The 22,209-nt window shown below is 47.5% G+C and overlaps 1 protein-coding gene across 2 annotated transcripts in view; it reads right to left on the reverse strand.

The window, feature by feature from the left end:
* Positions 1–22,209, reverse strand: part of ZNF414 (zinc finger protein 414) — a 62,667-nt gene that overhangs the window by 22,525 nt on the left and 17,933 nt on the right. The window contains exons 2-5 of one of the 2 annotated variants that reach the window (XM_029610928.1): positions 21,450–21,612; positions 10,450–10,557; positions 9,642–9,747; positions 865–1,403 (exon numbers count right to left, since the gene is read on the reverse strand). In XM_029610928.1, coding sequence (XP_029466788.1) covers positions 865–1,403; positions 9,642–9,747; positions 10,450–10,557; positions 21,450–21,612 — 916 coding nt within the window. The remainder of the gene's footprint in view (positions 1–864; positions 1,404–9,641; positions 9,748–10,449; positions 10,558–21,449; positions 21,613–22,209) is intronic. The other variant, XM_029610929.1, reaches the window with a different exon arrangement.

Raw genomic sequence — 22,209 nt, forward strand, 5'->3', positions numbered from 1 at the left:
ATCTATCAAGTTTGTTTAATCTGTAGGTACCATCCTCTAAATTTATTTAAAATTACAATAATATTTTAAAAGCAGCAGTGCATCTGACAATCAAAAAGTTGTTTAAAAAAAAAAAAGGTAAATTCAGATGGTGATGAACACATTTTAGAGCGATTACTTTTTTGGTCAGTCTTGCTAAGGTCTGGAGGCTGCCATGTTTATTTTCCTGCTTCTGTCTACTGAACCTATAGTTTCCTTAGGCATTCCACCCCATCCTCGCTGTATAACCATTTTGCAGGAGGTTATTCGACGTCAGAGGCAAGCTGTATAGAGATGAAGGGGTAGCAGACTCAGGAGTAACACAAGGAAAGGAGTGGCGTACGCACAGAGCAGCCTCCCATTGAAGGTGATGAGGTAAAGGAATTTAAGAAAGCCTGGGATAAGCTTAGAGCAACCTTAGCAGCTGGGAAGCAACGCAAAGTGCTCACAGTACTGCAACAGGACGGGAGAAACAGCAGCCCAGATGGATCTTGCAGTTGTCAACCAGAGTTTTAGCCACTAATCAATAGAAGTGGGACAAATCACAAGAAGCCTAGAAGTACACTGGTGGCCATATTTTAAAATTGTATCCCCCAAATTCTTAAAACATTAAAAAAAAAAAAAAAAAAATCAGGAGAACCAAGAGTGCTAAAACTACACCTGGCTGAAGTCTAATCAAAATCAAAAAGTTACATCATGCTGCTACTTTAAGGTATGCCTCACCTCCCTATCACCTATTCCAAAATGTCCCGTAAGACAGTACTGGCAAGATGTGTACCCTAACTTCAGTCACAAGTGTTTGGTAAAGAAGTAAAAAAAAGATTGTAAACTCAAAATGTCTCTCACCTTGATTTTTTTTCCACACTGCATTAGAGACGGGTAAGCCTTGGCTGGGTAGGTAGGGGCGGAGGCGCTGCTGCACAGTCGCCTGAGGCAAGCTGTAGGCCGAAGGATGCATGTAGGATAGAAAATGCTCAGTCATGGAGCTGGGTGGTTGGCCTGAAAACCTGGTCAGAGGAGATGTCCCAAACAGGGAAGGCTCCAACAGTGAGAAGGGATGAGGCGTGGAGACCAGAGGCATGGAACTCAACAAGCTGGGGAGGCTGCCAGGAAGTGACGGCACCGCCTGCGAGGGGGTGGCGGACGCGGAGGCCGACGTACTAGCGTTCATCCGTGGGACAATGGCCTCTTTCTTGATGTTCGTTATTGTGCTCTGTAGCTTTGGTAGCCCCTCTAGCGCCAATGGCTTGGAAGGGTCAGAGGTAGAAGGTGGGTTTGGTTTCTCAGATCTCTGTTGAGAGGGATTTGTGGCGACATCGGAGCAGACATGCAGGTGCTTGAACAGGGAGCGGTGTGTCCGAAAGCGTAGCATGCAGTTCTCACACCTGTGAAGAAAGTTTCAGAATGGACATCCCAACGTTAGGATGGCAAGCCTGTCCCAGTACAATCTAAATTAGGATATTTTCAGGCGGTCCAATAATTGGGGACGGACGGATTAAACCAAAACATGCGTGACTTAATATGCTAAACTCCTGCATCAATCTGGACTTGGATCCAATTCTCATTTTTTACCCAGCTGGTTAAACTGGGTCCTATGTGACACTGGTTTTGATATACATAGTGAAGCCAATATTCAGTGAATAAGTTGGCCAGATAAACTTAACTTGGCCAAGATACCGGATGGCACAGCCTTGCCACTGAATAGACTCCACTATCTTATAGTTAGCTGGACAAGTTTATCCAGCTAGCTATAGGTCAGCCAAATAAGTGCCCTATAGTATGTATGTCTGATAGCTAAGGATGAATATAGACACCTAATTAGCTCCACCCTAGACCCACCCTTCACTTCTCCAGCCCAGATAAACAGTTAGCTGGCTATGTGGCAGCTGCATATCTAGCTGAGTTAGCCAGATAAGTGTAAGACAGCTATTTGAAACTTAACAGGCTAAGTGGTGCTAATATCAGCTCCCTGATATTTTACTGATCAGATGGGATAGATACTTACATGACAAAAGCAGGAGACTGGACATTTGCAGGGAAAGCAAATTTGCTTAACACAACTGATGTCCTCCATAGAAAGCAGGATAAATGAGCTATGGCATGTGGGGCGACGTCATCCAGTGGCACCAAATGGACCTCTCGGCTACTCTACTGAGCATGTGCGGGAATTCCCGCTCGGGTGTTGTCTCATGAGCCCCCTTGGCATCTTATGTCATGCAGCCTCCTCCGTAAGCAGTTGAAAGGGAATAGCTTCGGCCATGTCGCTGACTAACCCCGACGCCTCTCCTCCGGTGGGGAAGGCTCGGCGAGGGGGTCATCTAAGTATACGGACGAAGACTCCAAGGAATCATCCCCCCATGGGTCACAGGGGCATTCCTCCTCGCTAAGGCCATCATGGCGCGAGTGAGGCCCGCGAGGGATTCCAGCCCTGGGTTCAGATGGCTTTGGAGGCACCAACTTCCAGGAGGAGTTGGATCACAAGGTGGGGACCATGGTGCCCAGAGAGTACTTGGGTACTTGCCAGATACTTGTGACTTGGATTGGCCACTGTTGGAAACAGGATGCTGGGCTTGATGGACCCTTGGTCTGACCTAGTATGGCATATGTTCTTATGAGGGTACCGTGGGAATCTACAGTTCCCCTGGCATCAGGGGGACAGAGGGCCGTGGGAGGCCAGAGGGTCCGGGTAAAGGCTCGGGAAACAGAGGCCTCAGAAATGCGGCACCAACCGCGTCTTCCTCCTCAGAGGATCTGATGAGGGGGATCGCTCCCGAGGGGGGCATTGGTGGCCGCTGGGGAACTGAAGGTCCCTCGGGCACCAGTTGCGTCAGTAGGGCGCCTAACAGGATGTCCAGACACTCAAGCAGAGGTGCCGGAATAGACTGTGGAGGCTGCAGCATTGGTATGGGGGCCGGTGCTCCATAATGCTCTGGGCACCGTGGTCCCCACCTTGTGATCCAACTCCTCCTGGAAGTCCAGTGAGGTGAGGACTGAAGGAGCGGGATGAGTAGTCACCTGTCTTCCTTGGTTCTCTGGGGAGGCACAGTGCCTGGCATCAATAATAGCGGGGAACGCCTGGGACTCCCGGGTACAGAGGATGGGGCCTTGAGACCACTTCGGTGGTGGTACAATAGCCACCGGTACGGCACCGGAACCTGAGCTGCGCATCAACGGCGACCAGTGCCGATACTTGAGGGATCTTCCACGGTGCTTGGCCTGGTCTTTCCCCACTGCCGAGGGACCCGATGCCCTGGAAACGGGCGGGATCAGAGAAGACCGGTCACCGTTCCCACGATCCTTCGCAAAAGTAGGAGGGGCAGTAGCGAGAGGAAGCATGTCGAGGGGTTCCCCTCGACCTCCACCTGGAGTCGATGACTCCTACTTGGGTGTGAATGGAGCAGACGTTTTGAAACCGAAAAGTTTGTTTTGCCAAGGCATGCACGACAACCCTTTTGGTGTCATCTGGTCACACAGTTGACACCCTGGGACGTCATGTGAAGCCCCCAGGCAGAGGATGCAAATCTCATGCGGATCCATGATGGTCATGGTCCGCGGGCACTGGGGGCACAGACGAGACAAGGATGTTAGTCCTCACACATGGGCGATATCGGATGGAGCCTGGCACGGAACTTTGCTCTCAGAGTCTAGAGTTTTCAGCAGGCCCTACTGAGCATGTGCAGCTGTAGTCATCACCCTGCCCCCTAAGGCAGAGTCCCTCAGTCCATGATATAGCTAATACATGGAGAAACCAACTCCCAGGGGAGGCGGGAGGATATTGTGAGGACTAACATCCTGCTGTCCTAGGAGAACACCTGTTACAGGTAAGCAACTGTACTGTCTCCCAGGACAAGCAGGATGGTAGTCTTCACACATGGGGGAATCCCTAGCTCTAGGCTGTCCGAGCAGGACAAAGTGGGAAACCGCACAGTGCTGGAGCACTACCTCCCTCCTTTGCCTGAGAAGCAGCTGAGCCACCAGGGGCGCAGGTTGGAGATGGCTCTACAAAGAAAGCCGCAGAAAAGACCGAGACACAAACCCTCACGCATAGCAGGGATGCCCGAGGCAGAGGAATGATGGGAGTGCAAGCAGAAGCAAACTCTACATCTCTGGGTCCTTCCTGTATCCAGGATTTAGCTTCACTGTTTTTGTTGGGCTTTACTTATCAGGAACCCTGCTTGAACTGTTTTCCGTGATGTAAACAAGAGAGATTCTTGGGCGAAAACCACAGTGTTTCCTTCAGTGTGAAAAAAACAAACTGGGGCCCGAGAGCCCTCCTGGAAGAAGCTGTCATCCACTGACATCCAAAAGGATCAAATGTATCTGGAGCGAGTGCCCAGGTTTGGCTGGTAGGCCACATGGGCAGACTAAACACAAGCAATGCTTGGAACAAGCAGCAAGCAATGGCAGGGCCTCTGACAGCACTGCGTGCCGAAGGATCAGACATAGCTGACTGCACAGGACAGCATCAAGGGTTTCACGGGATGAGAGATAATCCCCGAAACAGACCTGTAGCTCAAAACTCCCGAGGAGGGAGATGAGAGAGAGGCCTGAAGCTCTCTCAAGAGCACCTGTCAGAACAGGTTCATCTATCCTACCATAGGAAGGCCCTTTGGGCAACTTAGAGAATGAGAAAAACTAAGGCAGTATAGGCCAGAGCATGGCGAAAGTAAGTGGAAAAAACGTGGTGTATCCTTCCCTGAAGCTATAGAGAGATATACCTCAGATGCCTTAGCTTTACCGTTCCTCCTCCCGACAATCCAGTCGGAAGGAGCGAAGAACACAAGGAGGCAGACCGGTGGACTGCCGGTGCAAGCACAAGTCACCCGGTTGTTTATAAACCTCATGTGAACATCTCACTGCCGAAACCAGCAGGGATGGAGCCCTCAACTTTCTTGAAACAGTGGAAACTGAGAGCGAATGCCCCAGGGGAGAAATCCCAAAGGCTCCCCTAGGAGATGGGAAGCTGCATGCGCAAACCCCGGTAGAACATGATTTCATTATCAGCCCGGAAACTGGAAGGGAATCAGGGCAAGCCCATGGCGATCTCTGAGCAGAGGACCAAGAACCTGGCAGAGGTATCACTACCCCTGGACACTAGTCGCCGTAGTCAGAGCATTATCACAGCGTTATCAGGTACTGGAGGGAGCGACACCATAGACCGCCATTGTCGTCACACTGTTATCTCCCCTCTGCTGGAGTTACTGTGACATTGACGCGCAGCTTGCGTGGTTGGGAAAGATAAGGCATCTGTTCCAAGTGCCTTGGACACTGGCAGGCGGCGATCTCCCTGTCTGTGCAGTCTTCAGCCATCTTTAGTCATGGTCTCAGCCTCTGTGTCAGTCCACACCGCATAGTGCTGAGGAGCACTGGCGGGGGAGGTGTCATTACACACTCTGTGCAGTGCCTCTGTTGTGGGGTACTCGGCCCCCAACTCCCTCAGCCATGGACATGGCAAAAGGGTGAAAGGCAGGATCGCCCAGCTGATACCAAAGTGACTCCCGAACAGGAGGAAACCTGGAGGGTCACGGGGAGCAACACTGGACAGACTCCCTTGCGGATAGACCTGCTGAGTCTTAAAGCGCCCAAGGGAGAATGTTATTCTTGACTATTCTTGGGGCTGGCACCAGTCAGAACAGTGCCATCCTATGTCTGGGAACGGAAAATGAAGGACACTCCTCGAAGGGATGCACAGTTAGGCATCCAGAAGGGAACCCCGAAGGGTTGTCCTGGAAACCAATCGAATCTCCCCTTCCATAGAGGAGAGGGAAGCAATGGAATTGGGGCCTCTCGATCTCAAAAGAGCTAGCAACGCTCTGATGGAGAGTTGAGGCACAATCACAGAGATGCCGAAGCGACCAACCCACCACAGGCAGCCAAGTCTCAGATAGGAGAGGTCGCCACTGCAATCCACAGAAGGGCCCCAAGCTGAAGACGGTCCAACAACCGCTGCTGCTACTCACTGGCCCTGGCCTCCAAGGAGACGCATCTATTCAGAGGATCGGGGCCCCAGAACAGAGAAAAAAAACTTTTCGGGGTCAGAGCCCCAGAGACTGGTTCCACAAGAAGGGGCGACTGATATGGTAGAGGTCAAAAGACATTCCTCTGCTGAGAAAGGAGAGGACTCTCGAGCCATTCCCTCGAAGTCCACTCTTCTCAGGATTGGACCAGGAATGCAGTCCTAGGTCAGTCCTGCGGCTGTAGAACACAACCTGTTGTGACAGCCCAGAGGGGAAAAACCCCCAAACACAAACGCTCAGGCAGCAGAGGGCACAACTGGAAGCCCTCCACTGCGAAAGCATGCTGAGCAGAACTCATGCATTGGTAACCCATCCACGGATGGCGGCACACCTACGAGCCTAAGCACCATGCTTGTGGGAGGAATCCCACGCCCCAATGAGGACTGAGAACTACGGGCCAGAGTTGGTGGCTACATTCCACCCCACCACAAAGTGTGTAATGACACCTCCCCCACCAGTGCTCCTCAGCACTATGCAGTGCGGACTGACGCAGAGGCTGAGAACATGACAAAAGATGGCAGAACCCTAGTATGGCTGAAGACTGCACAGACAGGGAGAATGCCACCTGCCAGTGTCCAAGGCACTTGGAACAGATGCCTTATCTTTCCCAACCATGCAAGCTGCACGTCAATGTCACAGTAACTCCAGCAGAGGGGAGAGAACAGTGTGACGAAAATGGTGGTCTATGGTGTCACTCCCTCCAGTACCTGATAACGCTATGATAACACTCTCAGACTACAGCGACTAGTGTCCAGAGTGGTGACTGTGCCCATAGGGCACACGGCACTTTCACCCTCACCAATGCAAATCCACCACAGGGCACCCAACGACTCTACACCCAGGGCCTTGACTGTGCTAAACCGAACTATAATCAGTTCGATGGTAAATAGCACTATCCTCTGTGCCACAGGTGCCCAAGGACATTGACTATCGGGGGTCCCGTTGGAGAACTCAGCCCAAAGGTGTGGACCAAGAAAGCCATAAGCGTCTGGAGGGAGAGGCCCTACATCCCATCCACAAGTCATCGATGCCAAAAAGAATCTATGACCACCAGTGCCAACAGCAATTCCCCTTGGCTTACTTATTCTTCTGAGGGTGTCGACGCTGCAAGCTCGATAGCCTCGCAAGCATTACAGCTGATGAGAGCCTTGCTAGTGCCCATCAACATTGATGGTGTGCGTTATCTTGGCAGGGCCTCCAATGCTGGGATCATCAGCTGAATCGACAGATCTGAGTTTCTCAGTGCTCCGTAGTGGACACCACCATGAGCCTTGAAGGCATCGATCCACTGCATACAGCACACTTCGAGTTGATGGCTACCCCTTGCACTTGATCCATAAGAGGCCAAAAACCAATGCCACCCGAGAGCTGCAGGGTCACATGGGGACAAAGGCACTCAATGGCGAACCTGATGCCTGGTTGGTGGAGCTCGGCCCACACCTCAATGACCCCAAGGGCATCAATGTAATGGGGCAGCACCACATCGCGATGGCATTGAGGTCATGCTGGCACCAAGGTCACGTACCTTGACTACCTGCAGTATCAAGGTTATGTGCCTCAACGGCATCGAGGGCTGCCACTGTTTTGACCTCGATAGCCCAGAGGGTGGCCTTGCAAGCATCTTGATGGATCAAGGGTGTCCATGCCATCTAGGGCCCCATGGGCATCAAGGGGACAGCGGCATCGGTGGTACCATGGTCACCACAGCATTGAGTGCAGTGAAGGCACTGAGGCATTGAGTGCATCATGTCATCGAGGGCACCGGATCAGCAAGTGCGCTGCATGGCATCAAGGGCAAGGGCACCATGGCACTGATGGTATTGCGGAGTCGAGGGCATAGACTTGTGCTGTACTCTGTCCCCTCAATGCCCAAGCTGGTGTAGCGAGACTCCAGTTTCACCAATGCTGACGGCACAAAAGGCCACTATGGCATCATGGGCGGTCACTCACCTCTATGGCAACGAGGGTGACCCTGCACCTCAATGGCATCAAGAGTGACCATGGTACCCAAAGATGGGCCCGGTCCCTGATGCGCTGGTCACAGCTGTGCACGGACAACCGTTCATGGGCATGGCACAGAGGTACAGCAGAAAGCTGCTAGCCCAGGCTCCGCTCACCCTCTCTCCCAGGGAGACTGCATTTCCAAGACTGGGAAAGCAGGAGGGGAGGCAACATCATCCAGGGCTCCCACCCATGGAGACTAGTTCCTTGAGATGTGGGGAGGATGAGCTCTCCCCCCCCCCCCACAGGAACGGCATGGTCTTTGATCCTTCCACCATCTGAATCCATCGAAGCCAATCGATTGGTGAACCACCATGGAACTCCAGCCCTGGTAAAACTCAGGAGGGTCGGCAGGCTCAGCGGCCTACACGGATCTCTGATGGACTGCATAGGTCAGTCCTGTCAGCACCGTGGAAGAGAGAAAAAACAGACAGAGTAAGGAGAGGAGAGCGATACAAAAACTGCAGGAGCAGCTCTTTTTTTTTGTAAAGTAACCGACTGCCAGGCTTGCACAGGGGAAAGGCCACCATGCGGCCAGCAGACAGTCGGGAAAAAAAAAAGAGAAAAAGTAGAAGAATAAAACTACCTTAAAGAAAAAGCTGCAGCTCTAGAAACAATCCCTTACAAAAAGTGTAAGAAGAGAGCATAAGACTTCTGCGACCGCATGGCTCCGCAGGGGAAAAAAAAAAAAGAGAAAAAGTAGAAGAATAAAACTACCTTAAAGAAAAAGCTGCAGCTCTAGAAACAATCCCTTACAAAAAGTGTAAGAAGAGAGCATAAGACTTCTGCGACCGCATGGCTCCGCAGGGGAAAAAAAAAAAAAAGAGAGAGAGAGACTGAGTGGGGGGGGGGGGGGGGGGGGGGGGGGGGCAGGGCGATGACTACGGCTGCACATGCTCAGTAGGGCCTGCAGAAAGCTCCATCCGATGATGTCACCCACGTGTCCTAAGAGAAAAGCTAAAAACAGGAGCAGAGTCGTCATGGCTCATTTGCTCCCATCCCTACTCAACAGAATGGCACCTATTACTGTCAAGAGGAGCAGAACATACATCAGAATTAAACCAGGGCTTGGGGCCCGATCAGCCAAATCCTTAGCATCAAATCTTCTCACTCTGCACACCTGGAAATCTGAAAGTAGTTCCCTGAGAAAGCCAGTTCTGCTCTATTCCAGCCTTCATTTTGTTCTTACTCCTCTCTCTCCTTTATTTTTTTTTACAGCTTATTGAGGGGGAAAAGGTTTTGTAGCACATACACATGTCTGCAGGGGCAGCAGCATGGCCCATGGCTTTGCCCTGTACTAGGACCACTGGTTAAGCCTGGACATCGGCAGCCCTTGTAAGTGCACCTGACCTCTGGCAGTTACTCTGTGCCACTTCTGAAACAACCCAAAGCACTTGCTGGACTTCAGAATAACTACTTTTGAGAGGTGCGCGGTAAGCTGCCTTTTGAGAAAGTTCAATTAAAAACAAAACCAAAAAACGCACAAACAGAAACAAAACCTTATTTCCACGTTCAGCCTGAATGAGACACCAGTGCCGTGATTATGCCCATGGTCTCGCGGTTATCACGATCGAGCGCTTCGGTCAGGAGGATGACGACACTTACTTAAAGTAGCGATTAGGCTTATAGTGAGCTTTCAGGTGACTCATCAGGTCCTGCATGCTGGGAAACACCTCCTTGCAGCCCAGGTTAGAACAGTGAAACAGCTTTCCTGCGTGCGGCAGAGAAGAAAGAAGTGTAACCATATGATTTCAAGAGACTCGGGTTCCCATTTCAGTAGGCAAAATATGGAGGAAGATGCTGGGCTGAGAAATTTAGGATCAGAGCTGGAGAATGCCAGGGCTGATGATTAACTGAACATTTTCGGGGAGTGGAGAAGACCCCCGGCTGATAGGGAAACCCAGATGTGAGAGCGTTTCTGCTCTCCTGGGGTCTAGAGGATCTCCCACTACCACCCTGAGTATGGACAACTAGCTCCATATGCTAGGCTTATGTTTATATAGGATTTCAGGAAGGCTTAGCGTCACAAGGGAAAAAGGACGGTGCGTGCTCAGTTTAGTGTGTAAATGCTATTTATGCACAAGAGGGCATTGCCACCTAGAAGCTGAAAAGGCAAATTAAAGTGTACACATGCTATTGTCATTTTATTTTACTTTTCCCTGCCTACAGGCTCCAGTTTAGTACACATTACATTTCTAGTGACATGTACACTGACATTTTTTTTTTTAGTGCATAGGCTGCTTTATTTATATTGCACTTCGTTTCTCTCATTCTTTTCACGAATCTTCCCAAGCTGCACCATACCCCGACACTCTTGGGTTGCCAAGTTTCCGTGCCAGGCTTCTCAATTAAACTGAGCCTCTCTCACATACCCTCTGCCTCTCCCACCGAGCATCAGAAGGAAGCGCCTTACCTTCCATGGACTGAGTGGGCCTGTAGTGGACTCTGATATGATGGATCAGTTCCTGCATGCTGTGGAATGCCAGCTTACAGCCATAACTTGAACAATTATAGCGCTTCCCTGTTAAAAGACATTGAGCACAATATATTTACTACTCGCACATAACACTGCAGCTTTGCACAATCAGGCTGATACAGCGGAGGTGCGTGGAAAATGGCGCTCCGTGCTGGGCGCCTGCTTTCCCTACCGCGCCCCCCCCCCAGCACCTCTCCTGGGTGCGCGATACAACATTTTAACGAGGGGAGGCGCTAGGGACAACTGCGCGTCCCTAGCGCCTCCTTGGCAGCGGAAGCCCAGGAGAGGTGGCTGTCAGTGGCTTAGGAACATGGACTCTCGTTAATTGAGCGTCCCTTTCCCTAACCTGACTGCCGGCACACTTTTTTTTTCACTTTTTCTTTTTTAACCTTTTGGTTCCTCTGACTTAATATCGCCACAATATTAAGTCAGAGGATGTTCAGAAAAAGCAGTATTTTTCTGCTTTTCTGTACACTTTTTTGGGCTGCTTAAAAATTAACGCCTGCTCTGGGCTGGCGCTAATTTCTGAGCTTTAAAATGTGCAAATCGGGCACACTTTTATTTTTTGTATCTGGGGAGAATAGCTAATAGCCTCATCAACATGCATTTGCATGTGATAAGTGCTATTAGTTTGTATCGGCCTGTAAGTGGGATCCAGTTCTAGGCACCCAACCTCAAAAACATCAATGACTTAGCAGTTTCGCCCTGCTTTTGGGTTTCCAGTTCAATTAAAGCAGGCCTCTGCTAAGCTGACACCATAAGCCTTCATTTGTAACTACCCAGGGATTCTCCTGTTCTTTCCATTATAGCCCAGCCACAGTCTCAACTGGAGGCCACAAACCTTGACTCTCTGGGGGAGTCGCATGATGCACTAGCTGCCTGCCTGGTTAGCTTCTGACTCCACCCCATATTATCTTACCTTTTTCTGGGCCCTTACTGCAAACCTTTAGTTGGGTATGGCGGAAAAGGCAATAAGAAATATGTGGTGAGCCAGCCCCGTGCCCACAATGATCTTCCACTATGGAGGACAAGGCATCTGCTGAAGTCCTAGCTGAGGTCTCCGTGCCCAGGACATACAAATGCTAATGCAACAGCTGGGGGATAAAATCCCTGACCAGCTTAGAGTTCAAACCAGACAGTTTGCGTAGCTGAAACGCATCATCTAGATGAGCATTTGACTGGACGCTTGGAGGATATGGAGCTCTCTCTTGCATGGAAGCGCTGGAACAGATCCACCGATGAGGGACTGAGCGAGTGAATGATTTAGAAAATCACGGCTGCTGCAATAACGTGCACATAAGTGGCTCTGCCTAAAGGTGGAGGGAGCAGATCCAGCAGGCTGTGTGTCTAAATGGATCCTGGAGATATTAAGAGCTGCAGTGCAAAAACTGATCACACGCATAGGGCACCGTTGCTGGCCCCCACGGGAGGACAGACACCCCCAGAGCTGTGATCCTCAAACTGTACCATTTCAGTGATAAAAATTGTCTTTTGGAGGCCAGTCGGAAGAAGAAAGAGGTCTACCAGGACCTCTAAATATATTTCTTTCAAGATTTCTCAGTGGCTGTTCAAAAAAAGTGGATCTATATACAGACAAGGACTGAATTACATAGTCTGGGTAAACAAAAGCACGGGTGTAGCTTGCTTATTGCGGCGGTTACTACCCCTCACTAATTAAGCTAAATATTCACTTGGATGCAGCTCCAACACTGCTCTCTACATTAATGGTGGGGGTGGAAGGGAAATAGAACCAAAAGGTTACTAAGTGCCAAGAGAAATAGATAAGTATGAGAAAAAAAAAAAGTGTGAAGCTTGCTGGGCAGACTGGATGGGCCGTTTGGTCTTCTTCTGCCATCATTTCTATGTTTCTATGCTTTCCCAGATGTTAAAAAGGAGGCCTCTCTTACCCGCTTGACAACCCAGCATGTCTGCAAGCTCCGCATAACAGCAGCAACATGAAGGGGGCTGAGCAATTCCTCCAGCAGCTGAGAGACACTGCAGCTGCTGCATCTTCTAAATATCCTTTTAAACACTTTACGGATTAAGGGAGGAATAATTAATTAGGTAAGTGTGCGACAGGATGGAGACTGGGGGATTTCTAGGGTTTGGGGGTCAGGGGCTTGACATGAGTGTTAATGGGATATAGAAGGATTGGGCCTGGGTGTTGTTGCTGGGGATTTTCCTGGTCAGTGTTTAGCCAGATTCAGTTTGAGTGCAAGAACATAAGCTGCCGCCATACTGGGTCAGACCAAGGGTCCATCAAGCCCAGCATCCTGTTTCCAACAGTGGCCAATCCAGGCCATAAGAACCTGGCAAGTACCCAAAAACTAAGTCTATTCCATGTTACCATTGCTAATGGCAGTGGCTATTCTCTAAGTGAACTTAATAGCAGGTAATGGATTTCTCCTCCAAGAACTTATCCAAACCTTTTTTAAACACAGCTATACTAACTGCACGAACCACATTCTCTGGCAACAAATTCCAGAGTTTAATTGTGCGTTGAGTAAAAAAGAACTTTCTCCGATTAGTTTTAAATGTGCCCCATGCTAACTTCATGGAGTGCCCCCTAGTCTTTCTCTATCCGAAAGAGTAAATAACCGATTCACATCTACCCGTTCTACACCTCTCATGATTTTAAACACCTCTATCATATCCCCCTCAGTCGTCTCTTCTCCAAGCTGAAAAGTCCTATCCTCTTTAGTCTTTCCTCATAGGGGAGCTGTTCCATCCCCCTTTATCATTTTGGTTGCCCTTCTCTATACCTTCTCCATCGCAATTATATCTTTTTTGAGATGCGGCGACCAGAATTGTACACAGTATTCAAGGTGCGGTCTCACCATGGAGCGATACAGAGGCATTATGACATTTTCCGTTTTATTCACCATTCCCTTCCTAATAATTCCCAACATTCTGTTTGCTTTTTTGACTGCCGCAGCACACTGAACCGACGATTTCAATGTGTTATCCACTATGACACCTAGATCTCTTTCTTGGGTTGTAGCACCTAATATGGAACCCAACATCGTGTAATTATAGCATGGGTTATTTTTCCCTATATGCATCACCTTGCACTTATCCACATTAAATTTCATCTGCCATTTCGATGCCCAATTTTCCAGTCTCACAAGGTCTTCCTGCAATTTATCACAATCTGTTTGTGATTTAACTACTCTGAACAATTTTGTGTCATCTGCAAATTTGATTATCTCACTCGTCGTATTTCTTTCCAGATCATTTATAAATATATTGAAAAGTAAGGGTCCCAATACAGATCCCTGAGGCACTCCACTGTCCACTCTCTTCCACTGAGAAAATTGCCCATTCAATCCTACTCTCTGTTTCCTGTCTTTTAGCCAGTTTGTAATCCACGAAAGGACATCACCACCTATCCCATGACTTTTTACTTTTCCTAGAAGCCTCTCATGAGGAACTTTGTCAAACGCCTTCTGAAAATCCAAGTATACTACATCTACCGGTTCACCTTTATCCACATGTTTAACAACTCCTTCAAAAAAGTAAAGCAGATTTGCGAGGCAAGACTTGCTTTGGGTAAAGCCATGCTGACCTTGTTCCATTAAACCATGATTTACTACTCTTCAGTTTGTCAATCAGGCCTACCACATCTTCTAGGTTCACCGTGATTTGGTTCAGTCCATCTGAATCATTACCCATAAAACCTTCTCTGGAATGGGTATTTCCCCAACATCCTCTTCAGTAAACACTGAAGCAAAAAAATAATTTAATCTTTCCGCGATGGCCTTTATCTTCTCTAATTGCCCAACTGTCTCCCTCACAGGCTTTCTGTGAGGTCTACAAAATCATGAAAGGACTTAAACAAGTTAAAGTAAATCAGTTTTTTTCTCTCTCTGATAATAGAAGGACTAGGGGGCACTCCATGAAGTTAGCAGTAGCTCACTTAAAACAAATCGAAGAAAATTATTTTTCACTCAGCGCATAGTTAAGCTCTGGAATTCATTGCCAGAGGATGTGGTTACAGTAGTTAGTGTAACTGGGTTTAAAAAAGGTTTGGATAAGTTCCTAGAGGAAAAATCCATAAACTGCTATTAATTATTAAGCAATAGTAGCTTGAGATTTATTTAAAGTTTGGGTACTTGCCAGGTTCTTATGGCCTGGATTGGCCACTGTTGGAAACAGGATGCTGGGCTTGATGGACCCTTGGTCTGACTCAGTATGGTATATCTTATTTTCTTTTGAGATACAGGCTGCTCCCATTACAATGGCTGAGGTATTAAAAGCCATGGTGAACCTTCCCAATGGAAAGTGTCTGGGCCCCAATAGGTTTCCGCTACATTTTTGTAAAGTTTTTTCCCCCCAGGAGTTGACACCAAGTCTATGGACAGTGTTCTCTTTCTTGCAAGAAACTCCTGATATCGACTGAGGCCACTGCTGTGCTCATAAGAAATGGTGAGACATGCTACATAAGAACATAAGAAATTGCCATGCTGGGTCAGACTGAGGGTCCATCAAGCCCAGCATCCTGTTTCCAACAAAGGCCAAAACCAGGCAACAAGAACCTGGCAATTACCCAAACACTAAGAACACATGCTACTGATGCAATTAATAGCAGTGGCTATTCCCTAAGTATAATTGATTAATGGACTTCTCCTCCAAGAACTTATCCAAACCTTTTTTGAATCCAGCTACACTAACTGCACTAACCACATCCTCTGGCAACAAATTCCAGAGCTTTATTGTGCGTTGAGTGAAAAAGAATTTTCTCCGATTCGTCTTAAATGTGCTACTTGCTAACTTCATGGAATGCTCCCTAGTCCTTCTATTATTCGAAAGAGAAAATAACAGAGTCACATCTACTCGTTCAAAACCTCTCATGATCTTAAAGACCTCTATCATATCCCCCCTCAGCCGTCTCTTCTCCAAGCTGAACAGCCCTAACCTCTTCAGCTTTTTCTCATAGGGGAGCTGTTCCATCCCCTTTATCATTTTGGTTGCCCTTCTCTGTACCTTCTCCATCGCAATTATATCTTTTTTGAGATGCGGCGACCAGAATTGTACACAGTATTCAAGGTGCGGTCTCACCATGGAGCGATACAGAGGCATTATGACATTTTCTGTTCTATTAACCATTCCCTTCCTAATAATTCCTAACATTCTATTTGCTTTTTTGACTGCTGCAGCACACTGAGCCGACAATTTTAAAGTATTATCCACTATGATGCCTAGATCTTTTTCCTGGGTGGTAGCTCCTAATATGAAACCTAACATTGTGTAACTACAGCAAGGGTTATTTTTCCCTATATGCAACACCTTGCACTTGTCCACATTACATTTCATCTGCCATTTGGATGCCCAATCTTCCAGTCTTGCAAGGTCCTCCTGTAATGTATCACAGTCTGCTTGTGATTTAACTACTCTGAATAATTTTGTATCATCCGCAAATTTGATAACCTCACTCGTCGTATTCCTTTCCAGATCATTTATATATATATTGAAAAGCACCGGTCCAAGTACAGATCCCTGAGGCACTCCACTGTTTACCCTTTTCCACTGAGAAAATTGACCATTTAATCCTACTCTCTGTTTCCTGTCTTTTAACCAGTTTATAATCCACGAAAGGACATCACCTCCTATCCCATGACTTTTTAGTTTTCGTAGAAGCCTCTCATGAGGGACTTTGTCAAAAGCCTTCTGAAAATCCAAATACACTACATCTACCGGTTCACCTTTATCCACATGTTTATTAACCCCTTCAAAAAAATGAAGCAGATTTGTTAGGCAAGACTTCCCTTGGGTAAATCCATGTTGACTGTGTCCCATTAAATCATGTCTTTCTATATGCTCTACAATTTTGATCTTGGGAATAGTTTCCACTATTTTTCCCGGCACTGAAGTCAGGCTCACTGGTCTATAGTTACCCGGATGGCCCCTGGAGCCTGTTTTAAATATTGGGGTTACATTGGCCACCCTCCAGTCTTCAGGTACAATGGATGATTTTAATGATAGGTTACAAATTTTAACTAATAGATCAGAAATTTCATTTTTGAGTTCCTTCAGAACCCTAGGATGCATACCATCCGGTCCAGGTGATTTGCTACTCTTCAGTTTGTCAATCTGGCCTACTACATCTTCCAGGTTCACACTATACTCATTGGTCCTGAGTCCATCTGCTACATGCTAGGAAAATAATATTTTCTGTTCTACTCGCCATTCCTTTTCTGATCATTCCTAACATTCTATTTGATTTTTGACTACTGCCACACATAGAGCCAAGGATTTCAATGTATCATCCTCAAGTACTCCAAGGTTCTTTTCCTGGGTAGTAACCCAATACACAACCTAGCATCTTGTACCTGTAGTTTGGATTATTTTCCTCCGTGAGCATCATTTCTACATTAAATTTCATCTGCCATTTAGCTGTCCAGTCTCCTAGTCTCACAAGGTTCTTTTGCAGTTCCTCACAATCTGTTTTAGCAACTTTGAATAATTTTGGGTCAATTGCAAATTTGACTACCTCATTCGATTCACTTTCCAGATCATTTATGAACGTGTTAAACAACACAAGTCCTAGTTCCAAACCATTTGGTATTTCACAAATGACCTTTCTCCATTTGGAAAACTGACCATTTAGTACTACCTTCTGTTTCGGGCCTTTTAACCAGTTACCAATCCACAACAGATCCTATTGAATGACTTTGCAATTTCCTGAAATTTCTCCTGGGGGACTTTGTCAAATGTCTTCTGAAAGTGCAAATACACTATAATCAACCAGGTCATTTATCTACATGTTAATTTACATCTTCCAATAATCGAGAAGAAGATTAATAAGACAAGACTCCTCCTTGTTAAAACCATGTTGACTCTTCCCCATAAATCCACAGTGATTTTCCTTTTAAGAATGGCTTCTAACCTTTTGACCAACACTGATGTCAGGATCAGCGGTCTATAGTTTCCTGATTAACTCCTGGAACCCTTTTTAAAAGTTGGCATCACATTGACCAGGTGAGTCTCTTCTAGGCTTCTTTGCATCTTGAAAGGGCCAAGATATACCCTTGAATCTGGACTGGGAGGAAGATTGTCTTGCATTGGAGTGCCAAAATTGACCATGGCCTTTGTTTGTATGGAAATAAGGATGATCCTTATTTCATAGGAACTTAAGCATTTTAGACTCTCCCAGTATTTTAACTAGCTTTTCCACATTTTTTTCCCAAATAAGAAACTTTTCTGAAAGGAAGCTTGCATAAATGGGACTTGGAGTATGTGTCAGCAACCCACTGGCCTTTGGGCTGACAGAAAAGGCTAAGGACCTCGAAGAAATCCTAATAAGATTGTACATAGTGTCTGCCCGCAACGTTCTCTTGACCGTATGATCAAACTCTGGTCCCTCCGGGAGTTATTGAATCCAACACAAAAGTGCTCAAGCACCATGGCCCCCATATATGGCAGCCTGTAAAATCAGAGCAGTGGACAAAGAGAACCTCTTTCTATCCTCCGCAGCCCCTTCTATTAAAACAGTAGTCTTGAAAGGAACTGCAGAAATCAGGGCATCAAATTAAGGGGAGGAGGCTTAAGGGATACTACTTGCTGAAAGTGTCGTCTTCTCAACTTCAGCATGGAGAGGAGAGGAAAGGAGTTTGGAATGTCCCTTACCTCCCCCTCTGGGTGCAGGCTCCTCAGACATAGTCCCCAGCACCCTGCTGCATCCAGTGGTTTTGATTAGGAGGCAGACCACGATGCCGAGCAGCTGGGACTTCCTGTGGTGCTGGCTGATGACATCACTGCCTTGAGATATAAGGAAGCTCAGTGCACCTAGCCAGCACCTCAGAAACAAGGTGGTGTCGCTCTTGATTCTGCCTGCTTCTTGCGCTCGCCTCTGTTTCGGTCCTTGCCGTTCCCTGCCTTGCTCTGCTCCTACCCTTCATCTGTCCTGGCTCCTGCCTGCTCTAACCTTTCCTTTGCCTGGCTCTTTGATGTTGCTTCGATTGGCCTGGCTCTCAGTTTGTCTTTTCGTGTCTGCCTGAACTCTGCCAACCCTGACCCTGGCCTACTCTTCCTCTTTGCCTTGACTCTGTCCGTTCTGACTGTAGTTTGCAACACAACTTCCTGTCGGAGCCTGGTCCATGCTCACATGAACCAGGCTGCACCAAGCTGACAGAGGCCCAAGGGCCCACCTTCCTGAACTGGGACAGATTTAGAGGATTTATGCACTCCTTTGAGGGATGGGATCCCAGACAGAAGGCTCCTCAGTCTTAGGGTCTGACATTCTCAGAGAAGAGAGCACCTAAGCAATAAGGGCCACTAGTTCATCTTTACAAAAAAGAGATCACTGAATCACCTTTCCTTTCCTCCAGGGAACCACAAATTTCCACTTCCAGACACTTAACTCAGAAGGGGACATTTTTCCTGAAGGTTCACCCTCATCTGCTACAGCTGCAATTTCCCTTATACTATTTTTAGCAGAAGCTCTTGTCCATTGGATAAGGGCTGAAAAGATTCAAACCCCCCTCCCTCTCCCAACCAGGCTTTTGAATTGCACAGACAGCTTGGAGAAGGAAACAAAAAAAAGAAGAGCTAAGAATCTGTTCAGATGTTAATTCCTCCATCGGTTGCAAATTTGGAGGTCTCTCCTGTCCTCCATCAAAGAAAAGCCAAAGCCAGTACAGGAGAAAGAAAAACACGAGTGCCCTAAAATGGATCCTGTTCCCACCGAAATGGACAGATCAGGCCAGCACCAGAACAGCCCTCAGCTGCGATTTTCCCATGAACTGCGAACGAGGGAGGGCCGGCTTTCTACTGCACCAAATGCCCCAGCCTCGGAAATCTTCTCCTGCTCACCAGTACCGGGGCTTGCTCTTCCTGAGCGCAGAGACCAGAGGTAGTAACGGCACGCCGGGAGCCACAGATCCCGCAGCAATTCACCCAAATCAGCCATCATAGTACCCCAGGATCCAAGGACTTATCTCCACCTCAGAGAAGGCAGTCTACAGTGAGCCGTCAGATGCAAACACTCTCCCTTCAGTTTTGATTTACATCTTTACTCACCCAAACAAGAGGGGAAGAGAGAGAATCTTCTGAGAGGATTCTCTGAAGCCAAACATTCCCAGCTCATCCAAAACCCAGTAGGGACTGGGACCTCCTCGACTGGGCTTGCTAAACTGGTGACCAGCAGGCTGGCCCAAGGAGCACCTGCACAGAAAGAGCACTCCACCAGGTTGGGGTAAGCCAAACACCTGAGAGAAACAATCCTGCTGCACCACACCAGGATGTCCTCCCCTCTGCTGGAGACAGAATAGTGGCTTTATCTGGGCTATACCACTTCTGTATAAGAGATGAGGTCACAGGAAACGCTGTCTCCTCTGTCTCCATCTGCTGGCGGGGTGGGGAAGGGCGACCAACCACCCAAGCATCTGGAACTAGTGTAGCAGGATGACAGGGCAACCCTTTTAATACAAGTTTGTGCAACCACAGGCACAGCAGAGCAAAGAAAGAGTGGCTATTTCAGAAGAGGGCTACCAAAACGATGGGGAGTCTGCATCAAAAGCCCTTATGAGATGAGGCTTAAGTATCTACATATTCAAATACCTCAAAAAGGTAGGAATAATCAAAACAAGCAAGCACTTTTAAATAGAGAGGTCATGGTAGGCTAGTTTTTGCAGGAATTTAGATTCCTTATTTCTATATATTGTTGGTTTTATACTTCTGCTCCTGTTTATTCTATTTATAAATTCACAATGGTATTAAGTACTGATTCTTTTTACTCTTCTTCACTGTTTTTTTTATTCTTTGTACATCTCTCCTTAAGCTACTGGAAAGGCTGTTGACAAAACTAAGAAATTGTCTTGAATGTTTAAGGCTGAAAAGGGGGAGGGGGTAAAACCAGATATTACATAAGGAAATATTTCTTTAGAGAAGAAAAGGCCACATACGCAATGAAGTCACAAACATGGAAAAACAAAATGAGTATTGCTATTCCAGAAAGCAAGTGATAAGCACAGAGAGTCTTTCATCGCAGAGAAGGTAAAGCTGGAGTTCAGGCAGATTAGATGGGTCCTGTGGTCCTTACCTGCTATTAAATTCTGTAGTTTTTTTTATACAGGTACAGCTGGCCTGGCAGTTTCCTCCTGTTCCATTGGGTCTGCAGCTCAGGGTCGGAAGCAAAAGTCCTCAACCCGAGACCATGCACCAGGATTCCAACTGGACCCCTGCAATCATGGGGCCACTGGGGACTCTTCTCATGCTGACCTGGGAATCACAGCTGCAAGCCTCTGCAAGCCAGCACGCCGCACTGCCACTAAACTGGCCTCTTTTCTCCTCCAGCTCAACTGGCATCAGTGCTGGGATCCTGGCGGCTATCTGGAGCGTTTTCCCCTATTCTCCCACTGCTCTGAGCAGGGTCATGGCAGCAATAGTCCATAAGGCAGCGAGTCATGCACCAGTGCTCCTTTCAACAACCTTGCATTATGGCGCCAAATCCAGCCCTAGGTTATGGAAGACCCAAATCAGGGAATGAACTGGGGACTTTTGCATTGTTTTAGTGACGTCTCTCAATAGTTCGGACGAGGAAAGCAAATAAAAATAATGCAACAATTCTTTAAAGACACATATGGAGAAAACCACAAGAGTGCAGTCTGACTACATCCATGCTTCGAGGTGTCAGAATTGGGGTCTCTCTCCATAAATTTTGATTCTGCCATCCGAATCTTGGCTCCTAAAAGGACCCAAGATTTGCATGGTCCTCCATTTTTTGCTTCAAAACCTCATGTACCTGAAATACCCTCTCCCCATTACCCCTGAGAAATGAACACACACTTGTTTCTGGGGTTACTCCCGCCATTCACATTTTCCTCGATGATGCTGTGCATCTTGTGTCAACCTCTTCCCATCACGACGGTTTCCTTACTACTTAAACAGCTGCTTTCTAAGCCACTGGCTTGTCCCATCTGCTGAAACGTCATACTTACTGTTTGCAGAGAACGAGCGAGGAGGTAGCCTTTCCCTTCCGGCCTTGAGCGGTTCCATTTTGATGGTTCTAGAGGCAGCAAAGAGATCCTGATACATCTGTAGGGCTCCAGCAGAGTGCGCTGGCAGGCCAGACAGCAGGGAAGGGGTCTTCTCTTGCTGATGCTAGTGAAAACAAAAAAAGGAACAGTGTACATCAGCTTCATCACGGATGAGAAGGCACATTTCCCCGGGACGAGTCACAAGCGGCAACGTTCCAGCACGTCATGATTGCTGCAATTGTTAATCAACCACAAAAATGTGGCTGCCATGTTGGATATGTGAAATTAAGGGTCAAACAAGTGATAAGTAACTTTTTTTTTTTACTGGTCTAAAATAACCAGCGACTAGCTTTTAAAATGACCCTTAATCAGCATACGATAAAGATCACATTGAAAATCGGGAGAATGTCAGACAAGAAACACCGAGTCAAGTGTAACCTATGGACTAATATTAATGAAGACCCTGGGATGACATGTGTGACTACATATGAAAAGATGGATCCGTGGCATCGTGTTTAGGTTCCAAGCTACTGCTTGCTTAGGAAGGGTTTATTTTAAGACGACAGATTACAACTTAATGTGCAGCTGCGGTAAAACAAGTGAAAACTTAATTTTGATACCCATATTTTACAGGGACCATGTTTCTGCCCTGTGTTAAGCTCCAGTGATACAAAAGGTCAGGCTTTCCTCTACCTAAGTAGTAGGCAGAGGGGATCTCTGG

The sequence above is a fragment of the Rhinatrema bivittatum genome, chromosome 8, assembly GCF_901001135.1.
Source record: "Rhinatrema bivittatum chromosome 8, aRhiBiv1.1, whole genome shotgun sequence".
NCBI classification, from domain to species: Eukaryota; Metazoa; Chordata; class Amphibia; order Gymnophiona; family Rhinatrematidae; genus Rhinatrema; species Rhinatrema bivittatum.